At 32.6% G+C, this 18200-nt stretch overlaps 1 protein-coding gene across 3 annotated transcripts in view; it reads right to left on the bottom strand.

The window, feature by feature from the left end:
* The window catches only part of LOC115888292 (neurogenic protein mastermind), a 206404-nt gene that overhangs the window by 95338 nt on the left and 92866 nt on the right, over positions 1-18200 (bottom strand). The window contains exon 1 of one of the 3 annotated variants that reach the window (XM_030907970.1): positions 12196-12520. The exons of the other annotated variants lie outside the window; for them this stretch is intronic. Coding sequence (XP_030763830.1) covers positions 12196-12234 — 39 coding nt within the window. The 5' untranslated portion in view covers positions 12235-12520. Of the gene's footprint in view, positions 1-12195; positions 12521-18200 lie in introns of those variants that run through there. 3 annotated transcript variants of the gene reach the window in all.

Genomic DNA, 18200 nt, shown 5'->3' with positions numbered 1-18200 from the left:
ATACTGGTTGCCTAAATTGAAAATCACAACCGTAACATGCGATTTTAAAATCGTTGCGATTGAATCGCAGTTTGCAATTTCTTGTTCATCTCTAGTTATTATACAATAACTTGCTTGGCTCGTGGTAGGTGTCTATCAAATGATGGATTGAAGCAGTCTCGTGCTGGTCTCGCGCTAGTCACTCTCTCGTCAAAGGCTTGTCTCGCGCTCGTCTCGTACGCACCTTAGCAGAGATGCGCAATGCGATTTTATACAGGATGAGTCTTAAATAAGTGCAAATATCTTTAGGGCTGGTAGATCTCGATAAAAGAAACATATGTTCTCTTTACCGTTTTTCAAATAAGTCCGAAATAACCGATTTTTTTTGCTTTGAAAATTTCGAAAAAAAAGGTTTTTTGCTTAAATTTTAAGAACCACTGGATCTTTTCTGGGTTTTCTATTTTGGAAATTTAATCTACTACCTATGTTGCCATATTATCAAGAAATTATGTTTTTTAAACTAAAAAGTTCCAAAAATTTTCTCAAAAAATTCCGAATTTTCCAAAAAAAAATCGCGAAAAACCTAATCGTGTGTCTGGAGTCGAAATATACTGCCCCTAAAAATATTTGCACTTATTTAAGACTCACCCTGTACAAATAAATTTCCAGTGGTAGCTCGTCGAGTGAAAAGTCGACATCAGCAGATATGACCAAGTTGGTTTCCCTTGCTCGTAGCAGCATGTACCACAGTAGTTTGATCGGAAAAAACGAAGCACTTTTGTATAGTGGTAAATTATGTCCAACGAAGTTATTTTGATTACAAAAATACGTGAATATTCTTAATATAGGGACACCCTGTATACCTGCGCCAAATCATCGGCTTCTTCGCCACCTTCGGACGTCATAACGGTGACGTCACCGCGACCGTCGTCGTCGGCAGGAAGTGCAATCAGCGGCGCTCGGGCCGGTCGCCACGGCGGCGTTGCCGGGTCTCCATCCGTACCGTTCGTTTTCCTGCGACACCGTGCACGCTCCTAATAATAATAATAATTGTCGTCCGTGAAACGCGCACAGAGGCGCGCACACACACCGAAGAAATTAACTAACTCGACTGGGATATAGGAATAATAAAACGAGGCGATAAACACTCCAGTGAAATAATTCGAACTAATCTACGAGCTGGACGGCGGCGACGGTCGATGTACTCGCGCTCGGTTTTTGTTGCGATGATTTGGTTCTATTCCAAAGTGTATTTAAACGTAACAACAACGTATCGAATGCAGTTGGAATCGACCTAGAGCGAGTATAAAAATATGAGGATAAGTACGAGTTGCGCGGACTTATATTTATTTATTATCCACAAACATACAAATAGAGAGTTTTATCCACTCATTGTATTGCGCTTAAAGGGATATTCTATCCACTCCCAAGTAGCATTTTTAGAAACAAAATCGAAACAAAATCTCTGCTCAGAAACATTGCGGAACAGTTTCGTCACATTTTTGATACTTATGTTTCGTAACATAAATCGCTTTTTGTTTCGAAACATTTTACCAAATTATGGTTTCGCTACATAAGCTATAATATAAAGATATTGGTGTCACAAATCTTTCGAAACTTTTAAGAAACAGATGTAGCTCACATTTACAGATTTCGTACCCGTGTTGTGCCTGAAAAGTTGCCATAATTTGATATTCTGACCTTACTCTACTGTTTTGATTTTTTTCTGCAGTTTTTGCCATTTAAGCATTCTTCAAGTTTTTATAGTACTATAATTAAAAAAACAGAAAGAACGACATATTTATGGTGAGTACACATACAGATATTTTTCTTATGCGATTTTATAATTATTTATTATACGCATTACAGGGGTGATTTGTTTGAGGAATAAATGCAATAACAGCCACTACCTATACCCAACAGGAAACCGAAGATAAATGTTACCAGCAAAGATTATTTCTCTTTTTTTCACAATGGAATGAATACATGCTTTTAATTTTTATTTTATATATTTTTTATATACAGGGTGGTCCGAACTGTGTTCCGGAAACTTCGGCAACATATTCTGCAGATAAAAATACGCAAAAAAGTTCGTATAAATGTATGTCCTAAAATGCTTAGTTTCAGAGATACAGGGTGTAGAAGTTTCATTTTTATTTCGATTTTAACATTGAAAATGTTTCTGTTATCCTATATAAGGGAGCCCAAATCGAATTAAAATGCTACATTTGCCACACCATGACGTCATATATACAAGGGCATAGGAAATCTCGGCGCAGCGGCGGCAGTCGGCCAGCGCGCGCAAAAACCATTACATCGCTAATTGTTTATTGATATATCTTTATTAGTTTAAAAGCAAAAAATATGGGGTTTGCTTTGATACCTTGTCAAGACATAATCGAAACATTTAAATTGTTTCTTTTTTTCATTTAGGCTTTCGTTTTTCGTTAAATGAAAGTTATATTCAAAATAATTCTATTTTAAACCAAATTTTCGCATGATTGACATGATTATTCATGTTTAAAGTTTTTTTTGGTCATAAGCGCTAATGGAAATGTTTTTTTGTAAATAATTATAAAAAATTACTCCCTACGAAGACTTTATTGTGTACTGGATCAAAAAATAAGTATTTGTTTTCTCTATACGATGGTATTAATATATCGATTTTTGATGATAGTGCCCTTTTACCCGGTCTTTTTTTGTACTACTTTCGGAATAAGGGTCCCCATATCATGTACTGTACTTCCATCCCTGAAAAATTCAGCTTGTGACACCGAAGTGAGAGGTAAAGTCAAAATAAGCTTTAATCTACCTACATCATAGGTAAGTGTAGGTACTCTAGGTATATTCTGCCTAAACAGTAGCGGAACTAGCTGACAGTAGTAATTAATTTGTTATCCGATAAGTAGTTGTCATTATATAAGTTTAATCATCTTATACCTCCTATAACGGTAGGTTTTAGATTTTTCCTGATTGGTTTGTTAAACAAAAATATACTGGGCATATAAATGTCTGTTACAGTTTAATTCGTTAAAGAAATATGTTACACACATATTATTTTAATAATAATAGTATAATAGTAATGGCTATATTATGTTATAACACATACATATGTATTGAATGTACTTATTTTAACCAATGCATTGTTTTGTTTTTTTAATCTCACAAATAAGAAATGTTTTATAGTTTTTATTATAAAGAACAGTGATTATACAATTTATTTACACCCCTTACACTGTTTTCTGGAATACACCCCAAACCAGGACTATTTTTCGTAACCTCTTACAATATAAGAGGGCACAAAGTGTTTTATTACTTAATGCATAGATTAAAATTTAATAATATATTTGTACATAAAATAAAATAGACTAGAAAGTCAATTAATTAATATTGACGTAATTACTAAATAAGTACAAGATTTTTTTTCTAATTATTTTAGTGTATTTTTAGTCACCTAATTATAAAGGAGAGATAGAGAAGGATAGAGAGTAGAGTAGAATAGGGAATGAAAGTTTGCTCTACGAAAATGCAATACTATAACATTATAAACCAGACAGTATAAAATTTTATACAAGGGTTTATTTAGTGACATCATAACGAAATATATCTTCCTCAATTATCCTTCAAAGAATAAAAAATAACCTCTAGAGTATTAGTGCTCTTAATAAATAAAAAAGATGAAAAATAAAAAACATACAAGAAGTAAAAAATCATTTAAATCAATGCATGAAGGATTCGAGGTGTAACGCGAACGTAGTCGCGAGAAAAAGCTAGTAATTTATTAAATTATTTTATTTAACTCATTAAATTTTATTGAAAAGGAATTTTTGTAATTCGCCACTATATTAGTTAAAAACTAAGAAACTCATATCAAATTTAAGTTTTGCGATTTTGACTTATACTTTTTACAAAATCTGAAGACATTTTAAAAGAAAAAAAGTTTTTGATAATATTTGTGTAGATTGACTACAAGTTGTATAACATAAATTTCTACGACCGATCTACCTAGTGGTCTGCTGCATCGCCTTGTGGTGCAAACGTGGGCCTGTTAATCAACAGCTAAGAAAAACAGAAGCGTGACTAAGAATTTAGTAATTTAAAAAAAAGTCTTTTAAATACAGTAGTAGGTATTAAAAAGTTTTATGTTTAAATGGGGTTTGCCTTTAACAGTTAAAAAATTATATTGTAAAGTGCGGAAAGTAAACTTTCCGTAAGAATTCTTTATCTGTCATTGATCATGATCTGTCATCATGTTAACCTGATGTTTTGTATGTTATTTTGTTTTTTTCGAGGTTTTTTTGCTTGCTTGTTTTACGGATAGGTGCGATCGCATAATTATTATTGATAATGTTTTATTTAATGTTAACATTACTACTTTTTCAGTGAATCTTTAAATCTGTTGTTTTTTGTTAAGTTCGTTATTTAAACATATGTATGTAATACACTCATATTAACACTAATCATATTTTTACGTTTTTATTCATCATTTTCAATGCCCCCCCGGTTGCATCTTTGTAAAGGACTGTGAATTTTTTCCAAATAATTTCTGAAGTAAAGTCAATATTTGGATGAAAATTGGTACCTGGCAGTTTTTTGACATGAGAAATTTGATTTTGATGTCAATGTGACTCTTACTAGTAGAGGGCGCCACATACATGTGTTTTAACTGTTTTGAAGCGTAATAACTTTTTGTCCATACCTGTATAAAACTACCGAGCGAAATAATATACATCTCTGTGACTTTTTACGTAAAAAATATCTCTTTGTAAAAATCGCTACGAGCAACCGTTCTTAAGATATTTTGAATGGAAATAGTCAATACATGTCATTATTGACGAAAAATAAACACGTTGAGTTAGATAGTTATTTCACTGAAATAATAAATTCGGGAAATTTTTATATTTTTAAATTAATCATAAATTTTTCTGCAAAAAATGATGATAAAACAGTTTCTGTTGAACTTTTGGCCCAAAAACATCTCAAATTTATGATTTCAGTCTAATAACTATTTAGTCAACATGTTTAATTTACGTCAATGATGACAGGTATTGATAATTTCAATTCGAAATACATATCTCGAAAACCATTACTCGTAGCGATTTTTACCAAGAGACCTTTTTCGCGTAAAAAACGTCGTAAATGTATATTTTTTTACTCATTATTACGCATATTTTATACAAGTACGGACAAAAAGTTATTATTCTTGAAACCAGTTAAAAAATATGTAGGTGGCGCCATCTACTAGTAGGAGTCATATTGACATCAAAATCAAATTTCTCATGTCAAAAAACTCCCAAAAAGACACCAATTTTTATCCAAATATTAATGTTACTTCAGAAATTATTTGGAAAAAATCGAAATAAAAATGAAACTTCTACACCCTGTATCTCCGAAACTAAGCGTTTTAGGACATACATTTATACGAACTTTTTTACTTATTTTTATCTGCAGAATATGCTGCCGGAGTTTCCGGAATACAATTCGGACCACCCTGTATTTTAATTATTTATTTTATATATTTTTATGATAAATTTTTAACAGCAACATTTTTTTTAAACTGTTAGACGGCAGCCAGACAGTGGATAAGAAAAACTCTCAATATCACTAGCAAATAAAAAGTTAGTTTTTCAGAACCGGTTTTGATTATTTGTCGTGTTACGCGTGCGTAGTAAGCCTGTTGTCTTAACAAAAATGTAACAGAAATGGCCAGCTTGCGGCTCGCACGACGCGAGAGTGACAAATAATTGCACAGGTAAACCACTCACACAACATGGCAAGTATACAGTGTTCCTTAATGACGTACTAATACTTAGGGGGTAATTCTTGGACCTATTCTAAGAGAAAAACTTCTTATGAATGTATGTCCTTAACATCTTAATTTCTGAGACACAGGGTAGTAATTTTTTTTCTAAAATAACCCTGATTTTATTACAGAGATCTTTATGAAACTTTATACACGTCTTCTACGCATCAAAATACCTTTTCTTTTAGTGTAAAAGAATTTTATTTATTTCTACCAGTGCCGTCCATACGGGTTTTCCACTGAATATGTTTGGAGAAAAAAGTGGTACACCCCTGACTTCTCTTAAAATAAAAATTATTTTCAAAATCTCCATTCATTTCTAAAGATTTTTATCTCTTGATTTTTTTCGTTCCGACGCATAGTTTTTGCTTAAAAAATTAAAGTAGAAATCATTTCTGTATCGGCTGAAAGAAAATTAAGAAATAAAACATTTTATTTGTATGTCAAAATAAGCATTTTGTTGCATCGAAGACATGTTTTAAATATAGCATCAGAGATGTTTTGAAAAAAAAATAGAAAATTTTATCACCCTGTATCTCAAAAGTTAAGATATTTAGAATCACCTCCTTACATATTAGCATGTCATTATGGAACACCCTGTATGCCAATAACAAATGTTTGCCAAGTACACGAGTCATTTAGGTCCAGTTTTATACAGGGTGTCCCAGAAATAAGTGCAAGTATTTTAACTGGTAATATAGTTCAACTCCAGAAACAAGCTTACGAGATTTTTTTCGCGAAAAAAAAAATTTTGAAAATTCGAAATTTTTTGAAAAATTTTTTGGATTTTTTTTTAGTTTTTAGTTAAAAAACATAATTTCTTGATAATATGGCAACATAGGTATTATATTAAATTTACAAGAAAGAAAATCCAGTAATTCTCAAAATTTTAGCAAAAAATATTTTTTTTTGGAAATTTTCAAAGTAAAATAACTCCGTTATTTTGGATTTATAACGATAAAACGATAAGAGAAAAGATGTTTCTTTTATCGAGATCTACCACCCCTTTAAATATTTGCTCTTATTTCTGGGACAATCTGTATAGTTTGTCATCATTTCACCTGACCACTGCATCCTCTTGTAGGAATAAAGACAGAAGAGAGAACAGCAATAAAGTTTGCAATAGATGTTTTATTATTATTGAAGAATCGAACAAAGAAGTCATGTGGGAGCAATTCAGCATGGCAAATTTACCGTTATCTCCGTTATTTTGGACTTATTTGAAAAACGATAAAGAGAAAATACATTTCTTTTATCGAGATCTACCACCCCTTAAAATACTTGCACTTATTTCTGGGACACCCTGTATAATGAAGTCATTGAGTTATATGGACGGACTTTTAAAAGGGTATACAGCAGAATATAACCTAGAGAACAGAAGCGTTCAGCAATAGATCTATAAATGACGCAGTGTGGAACAGGTCAATAGCTACCTCAAAAAAATATATCTAATCTAGTTTCCAAGAAAACCGTCATTTTGAAAATGTAATTCCAATGGCACTCCTAGCACGACAACTTAATGAAAAGGTAAAAAACGAATTCTTATAGGACTTTCTAAGCAGAATCCAGTGGCGTAGTTAAATGTTTTCATAATATTAACATTTTTAGCAATAGTCCAATAACTGTAGAGTTTTTTTTAAACGGGGCATCAAAAAAGGCAAAGCAAAACATTGCATGGCCTTCTGACTAAATCATAGGGGTGCAATAAACCCTTTAAAGACAGATTTTCTATTGTGTCGGTTAATCAAATTTCAATGCCAGTACAGAAGCAACGGAAAAATTGCCATCGTCGATTAGAGTTTGGAATGAATTTACATTAAATACATATTATGCAATATCACCTTACAAGTACACATTTTATTGATTTAGACAAATATGCTTAGAAGAGCAACAATAGCAGAAAAAATCGTTTTCTTGGTTTCTATATTCTATAAATACTCGTATTTGGTTTCTAAGTGTTTTATTTGTGGTGGTATTTCCAGAAGTTATATCCGAATAGCAATATTCTAATTGGCGAACAATTTTTCTATTATATTTGTATTTTTTTAAATATAAAATTAGCTGAAATCACAATTATTGCATAACTATTGGATAAATATATTGTGCAATTCTATTCTATTATAAATCAGTTTTCAAAATAAAATTATTTTTTGGAAAACTGGTCAAAAAGTTATAAAAATGAATTATAATATCCTGTTTCCAATATTTCGAAAATTTCATTTATAAAAATCTTATTATTGTACTTTCTAAAATTAAGTACAAAATTGAAGGAAAAAAGTTAGCGGTACAAATAAAAACGAAAATGTTTAAATATTTCTTTAATAATAATAATATACACCGATTTTTTAAGTATATTTGAATTACGTTTGACGACAAACGACATAAAAAATCAAAGGTCGAAACAGTATTTTTCTTAGCTAGATATCTTGATAATTTACTACAATGGATTTTAATTTTATGGTAATTTTTAAGGACAGACATCTTAATATTTAACTAAAGAGACGTTGTGAAATTGGACTTCAATTTTTAATTCAGACTTTATTCCCTTGCGAAACTGGAAAATAGAGTAGAATGGAGCAAAAGTACGCACGGGGTACGCACGGGCAGTTCTAATTGAAAACTAAGGAAAAAATAACTACAATTTGTCAACACCGCTTAAACCTACGCGTGTGTCAACCGATTTTTAGTTTTTTAGTCACCGTCATCAGTGTGTTTTCAAACGCAGCCGTAGAGATAGGCCTAATATGATAGGATAACTTATATACCATGAGGTATATAAGTTACGTTTTTAAAACGTTGGCATGTAATTTTTACATTAGCTAGTTTAACATCCTGTAAGCTTATTTCTAAAGTTTTTTTTAATACAATGTGGTCTAGAGTATCTTTGGTATATTTAGAGTTGTGCGATATACTCCAATGGCATAACACATAGCATAGGCGAGAATTTTTCAAACTCTCTCATACCTGTGGGGCAAAAATCCGCGCGTACTTTTGTCCAATATACGCGGACTGTTACCTCATATATAGGTTATAATAGTGTTGAAGCTCATCCAGTATGGAACGTCTCCATGTTTGAGCAGGTCGTCCTTGCTTTCTTTTTCCTTGGGGATTCCACTCCAACGCTGATCTCGCTATATTACTATCAGATTTCCGCAAAGTGTGACCTATCCAACTTGTGGAGAAGAATACACTGATTCACCAATAGAAGACTGGATAGAATGTGGGAATTGTTTTTTTAGAAAATTTTATGGCTCTACAAGAATCCGCGATGTTTTTTTTATCATAAACCGTTTCAAAGTTATGGTACTTTGGAATGGAAAACTTTGAATGTTCACCGACACCTTTTAAAATTGAGGTAAAAATCCTGCCTTCCGGGGATATTTTTTTCTCGGTTATTAGGGAAACCCCATAAATTCCATAGGATAGTTTTTTTTTGGCTCACCTTATTATACACCAACTGAGGTATATTGTAGATATATTCCCGGTATAAACTGGTGTCTTCCTTTTGGATGGTTTACGGGGTTTACTATGCGGTCGTCGGGGAATTCCCTTATAACATTACGATATTAACCTTTATTGCACCGTGGGCATTATGCTATCGTGCTTTTGATAGAAAATATTAAGTAACTATTGTGCACTCTGCTGTGCATTCGTCGAATAACTGGTGGTTTTCTGACCATTTATTCTTAGATGTTTCCTTTTTAGCCGACCATACCAACAGGTATGGTAGGCTATTAAGATCGGCAAAAAAAAGTTTTTTTAATTTCACTCAAAATGAGTTATTTGGGTCATAAATACAAAATATTTTCATGGTGTCTGTCTGTCTGTTTGTAACACGATAACTCAAAAACCGCTAAACCGATTTTAACCAAATTTGGCACAAAAATACTGTGGCACCCGAGAATCTGGCCACTAGTTTTTGGTGGGGGTGGGAGGTTGCTAAGGGGGTATGGGAGGGGGTTCAAAATTTAAAAACATCGTAACTCCAAAATTACAGTAGCTAACGAAACGCGGTTTTCAATTTAAGATTAGGAATGATATTTGCAACAAAATTTGTAATAATCAAAATCAGTCAAAGTCGCAGTTTTTGAGATAAAAAAAATTGAAAAAATTCCTTTACTTTGAAACTAAAAGAACTGCCTACCAACTTTTTATTAACCTATTTTAGTATGGGCCTCCCGGCGCCAATTTTTTTGTTTAATGCGGAATTTAACAACAAATTGTAGAAATTTGTTAGAGTAAATACTTTAAATAAATAAATAATGGTATAAATTACTAATAATGGTATTAATTAAAAATAATGGTATTTACCCAATTTCAATATACCCTCGGTTTACCCATTGGGTATATACCGGGTGCAAGACCTTGGGTATTTACCCAAATTTCAGTATACCGGGTGCCAATTTCAAAATACTGCCCATCATTGGTTAGAAGACGTAACACATTTTTGTAACTAGTTCCAAAAAAGTATATTTTGTACGATTACATACTAAATCCCGGGATTAGAACCTCCTATATCAAGCCCGGGATTGACTATCAGAATGAGAAATTTATTCTAAAGAAATGCTCAATAAAATGCAGCTACATATCAAAAAGAAAATGAGAGAAGAGCTTTAAATTCTAAAGTCTAACACAAGCAATCACATCGGAGGGAAAAAGGAGTTTTGTCTATCGCAGACTCATCCGAATGTTTGGATGATGATCCGAATGTTGTTGGATGGAAAAGATGTTCACACAATGAATTGCTAAGATTAACAACCCAAACTATAACAAAGTGACTGTTATTATTGAAAGGAGTGGCTTCAGGATCCATGGACTCAACATGATAATTTTGTGTCTTTTATTATTAATCGTATTTTGTTTAGTTATATTTAAGAAATGTTTGATTTCTCTCTATGGAGGGGGGTTAAAAATCATTAAAATCATTTCTTTTTTACAATTAATTAATAATTATTATTATTTTTTATCTAAAGAAGAGAACATTCGACCAATGTGTACTACCAGTCATGGACCTATGCATGCGAAACCTAGACACTTCAAACGGACATTATAAGAAAACTGCAGATCGCACAACGCTCCATGGAACGAAATATGCCGGGAATAACCAAGAGAGACCGTAAAAGAATAGAGTGGATACGACAAAATACCCAGGTAATAGATGTCATCCACAGAATCAAATCCCTCAAATGGCAATGGGCAGGACACCTGGCAAGAAGGACAGACTACAAATGCACCAGAAAAATTACAGCATGGTACCCACGAGGAATCAAGAGACCTAGAGGAAGACCAAACTTGAGATGAGACCATGACATAAGGAAATTCGTAGGGATAACTTGGGCCTGCATTGCCAACAATATACAGCAATGGTCCCAACTACAAAGAGTATCTAAATATGTGAGGGAGGCTACACCATAATTGGAAATGGTTGAATAAGCTGAAAATGATGATGATGATGATGAATTAATTTTAATAATTATACCAAGTTTCCTTGTTCAAATGCAATACTCTCATTTAAGCACAGATTTTGGAAATGTTAATTTTACAAGGTAGTAAATATCATATGATAAAAAAAACATCATATAGCCTCTGAAATACCTTAGTCAATAGTCTTTCTAAATGATAAAAGACACTACTCAAAACAATTATCGCATATTTGAATAAAAGTTATTATTACATATTTCCAAACGAAGCATGCATTTTCCTGTCTTTCTCTTGTGAGTTTTTTTTTCGGTAGTGTACTGTCATGTAATTTTTAGTCGGCCGTCTATTTAGTTGCAAAAGTGGCAAACAATACATTCTTATGAATCCGATCGGCCCAATATATTTGATTACATTGCCATTGAAAATTATTAATCGGCCGACTATTTAGTTGCATATTTGTAACCAATTACACAATGCCTTATGGAGCCACGCTTAGATGCAATCAAATAGTCGGCTGATCGACATAAGTATGTATTGTTTTCACTTTTGCAACTAAATAGTCGGCCGACTAAAAATTACAGGTAGGCTAATTGTATCGAATTTCCCTTCACAGTATCCATACTATTTAAAATTGTAAATCAGGGAATTCACAGTCTTTCAAATTGATATTTTTGTAGATAATATGCGATAATTGTTTTGAGTAGTTTATATTTAAAGGTATATTTGAACCACACTTAATCAAAATAAAATATTCTACCCAGACCAAACCAAAACAAAACTGGCACACCTGTAATATTAATAAATAAAGTCTGCCCAAAGATTCAGGGAAGGTTTCGACAGACTACATTCAAAAAATTACAGAAACTACTATTTGCCTGTGAAATGAAACGACAGACACAACTGTCACTGTCAGGAATCATCCCCTTGGACGGAATATAGATCACTGTCAAAAATTTTCTTAATTTGACATTGTCATTTGGTCATAAACTTACCGGTGGTTTATCTTTTGGGTCTTCCTTCGAGTTTTCCATTATATTCCAAATTTGAGCATGACCTCTTCAACATTAATCCCTTTAATATCGCACAAAATTCACAGTATCAAACAAACTATATTTTTTATACAATTATTTCCACTTCATTCTCGACGATAAATAAATAAAAACTAAAACGATTCACTATCCGGTACGTACAAATCCGAACTACTTATACACATTGGCAAAAAGTGTAACGCGAATTATAATAACGTTTTCGAAATTTCAAATTGTCGTCGGTGGTTGCTCGAAGTACCGGCGGCGACGATGTGACGTTTGTCGTACTGAGCGCGGGTACCGAGGGGTAGGACAACTGGCAACGCCGTTCCGGCCAGTACCACCTGCGCGCGTGTCGAACAGGCGAATGGGGACCAACGACGACGAAGAGTACTCGTGCAATACTGTTTACGTGCGTTACGTCATCGAGGAACGAGGGAGAGAGACAGAGAGAGAAGTACCTACGTACCGATGGACGAATTGTAATTGCCCCGTTCCGATGTACCGAGTACCGGCTGCCTGCTTACTGTTGTAAGTACCGCCCGGTTCTAGATAAGACTGTGACGACGGCATAGACGTTGGTCTGCTCGGTGATACCCCAGGGTTGGGTATGTTGGAAATAGGTATTTAATTAATATAGTCAAATACATTTTTTTCTATTGTACTTAAAAATTATTAATGTTCAATGAAAAAATACCCATAGTTATAGACAAGAATCTATACTAATATATAAAATCCTTAAGTGACTGACTCACTGATTAATCACGACCCTGTTCAAACCACTCAACGTAAGAAGCTCAATTTTGGCATACAGGTTGATTCTAAGGTGTAGAGGTTCGATAAGAAGGGATTTTTCGAAATTCCAGTTCCAAGGTGGTGAACCCACCCCTCAAATATAATAATTAATTTAATATAATTATTAATAATATTTCTTATTTGAAAAACGGCCAAGTTACCGAAAAAACGCTTAAACACGTATATTTTATTTTGTTTTTTTTTACATATTTTAAGATTTTTAAAAATGTATACAGGGTGTTTCGAAAATCTGGTCATTGATTAATCACGGTCCTGCTTAAAGCGCTTGACGTAAAAAGCTGATTTTTGGAAAACGGATTGATTTTAGGGTGTAGAGGTTCGATACGAACGGATTTTTTGAAACTCGAATTCTAAGGGGGTGAAATCACCTCTCAATTAGAATATTTTTTATTTAAAAACCGGTGAGTTTTTCGGAAAAACTCTTAAATACGTATATTTTATTTTACTGTTTTATATATTTTAAGATTTTTTAAAAATCTATACAAGGTGTTTCATAAAATATGACCATTGATTAATCACGATTCTGCTTAAACTGCTTGATGTTTCAACCTGATTTTTGGCAAACGGATTGACTGTGGGATGTAGAGGTTCGATAAGGAGGGGTTTCTCGAATCTCAAATTCCAAGAGGGCGAAAACGCCCCTCAAATATTACAATATTTGTTATTTAAAAAACGGTTAGTCTTTCGGGAAAACGCTTGGACACGCATAATTTATTTTTTTTACATATTTTGATTTTTTATAAATCATACAGGGTGTTCCAAAAAGTTGGGTAATTGATTAACCACGATTCTGCTTAAACTGCTTGACGTAAAAAGCTTATTTTTGGCAAACGGATTTTACGAATGTAAAATTCCAACGAGATGAAACTACCCCTCAAATATTATCAAGTTATATAATAATATCGCCGTATTGTTTTTTCTCATGCTGACATAAATGTGAGAAAATTTTATCCAGTTTGTATGTTATTGGAAATTCTTGCTTTGCTTTATCATCACCATTACAAATGATTAATTCGACGCGAACGAAGTCGCGGGTACATGCTAGTAGGTAATAATTTTGTAGATGGCAGGAGTGAGTCTCATATTTAGACAAGATGCAAACCGCAAATATCTATTGTGACTAGCATGTACTCGCGACTTCATTCGCGTCGAATTAATCATTTGAATTTTATTTCATGTCTATTAATTTTTCGACGAAAAAACTGTATTGTTTGTTAACTTAATATTGTTTTGTTGTTGATTAAGGTTTATTTATTAAGACAGAGCTTCAGCATTTGCCATAAAATAGCGAGCAATTTGTTGCAAAACCATATTCCGTATTGTAAGAGAATTTTAAATTATATCTTTATTTCCGAGAAAATTTAGTCCAAACATAAGGAATATTTTGTTGATATTTGACCATCAATATCTTAAAGATAATGAAGTTGTCTAAACATGTACTACAATACGGATATAGTATAATCCTTTATCTTTAATTTCCTTCTTCATTTGTGTAAAAATACCTAGCCAGTTTTACATAAAACGTTAAATGCCGAACGTCTATTTTGTTACTTTTTAGGACTAGTGAAATTGCTCTTGAAGTTCTTTTGAAGTGGACTAAGGACCACCTGTATATAAAATTTATAATAAAATAAACCGAGCCAAATTACCTGCAAATTGTCGATTTCTTACTTCCTAGGAACACACAAAAAGATCCTATGTCATAAAATTATATAAAACCAACGACATTGCGAGAATAATGAGAATATTATCTATAAGTACGTAAAATTTAACAATTGAAGTTTAACAAGACCAATTTAAATATGTACAAGGAACTGGCATAATGTATTATGGTTTTACCTGGACTAAGTCAATTCAAAATAAGAATAATAACAAATGCCTTTATTGCACTTTAAAGAAAAAGAAAAAAAAAGGCGGAGTTGAAACCAGAGGTAGAACACTGTAACTAAATAGCCCCCCATACATTAACATAAGTTGGACCGATTTGATCCGTCCGAATTGTGTCGGCGAACTAGGCTCGGCACATACCAAAACTCTCGTCATTTTTGAGCTCGAATTTAGTTCCCCGACTTTATAGCCCGTGTTGTTAATGGACAAAATTTGACGTTTTATAACAGATTTGATCTGGCTCGCGATCTTTTGGAAGTCCTGAAAGATTTAACCAGTGGTCTTAGATTTACTCGGCATATTTGTACTCAGTGAGTAAAAATGAATAAAAATCGTAGAAGACGCGCTATAGCTTGTGTCATAGCGTATGTATTTATCGCCAATAAACAAAAACTAAAAAAACGAAGCAAGTGGATGGAAAAATGGATTTCTCGTAGAGATGAACTAGGTCATATGCTAAGTACTAAGTTCGAAGACTTGATATACTTTGTCGGATGTCCAATGTCCAAAGTTGACATAAGTACGTCCAAAGTCGGATGTCCAAAGTTGGCATACCGTGGGCCAAATTAAATTGGAACCTTTGTTAATGGCTAATAATTTTTTAATTTTTAAATGTTTTTTTTATAATTTTTTGGATATGTTATGGCCTACGATATTAGAATTAAAAAAAACTTTGCAAAGCGGGTCTACTTTAGTGGCATACAGACTTTTTGAATTAACGCAAAAACTTTTAAAATAAAAAAATAATACATTTTAATGTACGCCACTGAAGTAGAGTAGCTTTTATCATTGTTTTGACTGTTTTTATCTGTAGTAGTATTATCACCGTCACTACTGTCAAAATTACTAATTAAACTTCTAAAAAACGTCCAGGTGTCTGAGGTGGTAGTAACCAGATTCAATTACGAATGGCTCAGATTTGCTGCTCAACGAACCATCACAATCACTCATTTTAATGTTAGATAATAATAATTAACAAAATTATGTAAATCTGATGATTTTGGTTACTGTAGTATAATGAGCACAAAGTTTTTGAATTTTTTGAAAATTAAATGCTGACCCTCGATTTTACGCATAAAGAATAAACATCACATTAACCAATATCATCTCGACTTTTAAACAGGGGGTGCCCCTTTTGTCAAGATATCAAGAAATTTGAAGATTTCTTGAATCAAGACAAGAAATCAACTCTCAAGAAATGGTCAAGACAAGATTATTTTTTTAATTCTTGAAAATATTTCAAGACAAGACAAGAAATTGCTTACTGAGACAAGATTTCTTGTCTTGCCGATCCCTAGTCAAGACAACCAAAATTCAATTTAAGTACCTTTTTTTAAATGTTAATAATTTTCTTGTATTACCAGTTTAAAAAGAAATGCTGCTGTTAAAAATGTATCATAAAAATATACAAAAATCTGACTTAAGCCTTTTACAAAACGATTTAAATCATTTTAATGACTTAAAGTCTGTTCTATTACGGAATAAAGATTTAAATCAGAAATCATTTTCAGTCAATCAATTTTAAATCTTAAGTCAGCTTTCGAAAAATGACTTAAAATCAAATGACTTAAGTTATTAAAATGATTTAAATAAAAAAAAGACTTAAGTTTTCTGTGAGCTTGCACCTCTGCTCTATCTACCACTAAAATGAGCAAGGGTAAGCATCGTTTTAAGTGGCTCAATCGTTTTGCAATTTTCCTGTTTCATTTTTAAAGTTAGGAATATTTTCTAATGTAATTTTTAGCGAGGATGCCGATTTTCTAGCTGATTTTTTTAAACGTCGATTTTGACAGATACGACGCCATCTTAATTTTTTTTAATGGAAACTCCCACATATTTTAACATGGTTCGGCACATAATTTTTAACAATTTCAAAAATATACTAAAAATTGTCTACCAAACGAAGCTTTCCATTTAAAAAAAATCAAGATGGCGTCATTTCAAAAGAAAATAGACATCCTTGCGTAAAGTTACATTAAAATATCTTTTTACTATCTTAAAATAGGAAACAGGAAAATTTTAAATTGGGTGAGACACTTAAGATGATTGTAAAAGAAGAAAATTCTTAAATCCACTGTATATCAAAAACGGTGCAAAAAGTGCGAAGTATATTAAACTAGGTATATTATATTTTTGAAATTAGCTAACAATTGTCTACCGAACGATGCTAAAATATGTGGGGGTCCAATTAAAAAATTTAAGATGGCGTCAAAATTGATCATTTAAAAAAGTTACAGATAAAAAAAAATATCTTTTTAGTACCATCACAGATTAGGTATACTATATGTATACAGATAAAAATCTTATCTCTCTTCATTTAGAGTTATCGGATCGGAAAGAATTCTGTTCGCGTCGCGTCCGCTATTTAAACTTAACCTAACTTTGAATTTAAAACTTTGAAATTGTTTTGTTTACTAGGTATTTTAAAACTAAAGGGCTAAAGTGCTTATTTCCAGTGCTTTATTGTTCAACGTCTGCCAGTGGGTTTAGGGCAACAAGCAACAAATTCTCTTAGAAGGGCTAAGTCGTCATCTGCTGTAAACATAAGCCTCTTTATAGGTTCTTTAATATTGGAAGAGGTGGAATCCATATTTTGGGCCATATTTATTTAATTAAAACTAATCCCAGCTACTTAAATATCAAATTACCTAATAAAACTAAAGTAATAATTCAAAACAACTCAAACATAACCTAAAATAAAAGATCTAGCCGCGCCGGCCGGCCCCGGTTGTCAAATACCCGCACATGCCCATTTAAGCAATTTTTAAATGTTATTTAGAAATAGCGCTTGGTGTAATTGATCCGCAAATTACGTCAGGCGGTAACGTTATTAGCGGGTGTTGTAAATACTGCATGACGTTGTAAATACTGCATGACGCTATTCGGTTTTCCGATATCTCTCTAATAACTGTGCCGGTCAGGCGCTGTGCACAATTTTAGAGGCCATAAGTGGGCGTGTCATGTGCGCAAACTAGTAACCTAACTAGTGCCCGATTCCGAAAATTGGAACCACGAAAAACAATAAAGAAAAAACAAAGTTTATAATCTGTATAATCTGTGATACCATAAAATAGGACCCAGAAATTTTTTTTTAATTGAGTGAAACACTTAAGACTAAGATGATTCTTAAAGATTTCATTCTTAAATCTACTGTGTATCGAAAACGGTAAGTATAAAGTATACTAAACTCTACAGGGTGAGTCTTAAATAAGTGGAAATATTTAAGGTTTAAGGTTTAAATGTGTATGGTTTTTTTCGCGATTTTT

This window comes from Sitophilus oryzae, unplaced genomic scaffold, assembly GCF_002938485.1.
Source record: "Sitophilus oryzae breed Bouriz unplaced genomic scaffold, Soryzae_2.0 scaffold_706_pilon_pilon, whole genome shotgun sequence".
NCBI lineage: Eukaryota > Metazoa > Arthropoda > Insecta > Coleoptera > Curculionidae > Sitophilus > Sitophilus oryzae.
Note: the sequence above shows the minus strand (reverse complement) of the source record. Positions and strands in the feature narration are given on the sequence as shown.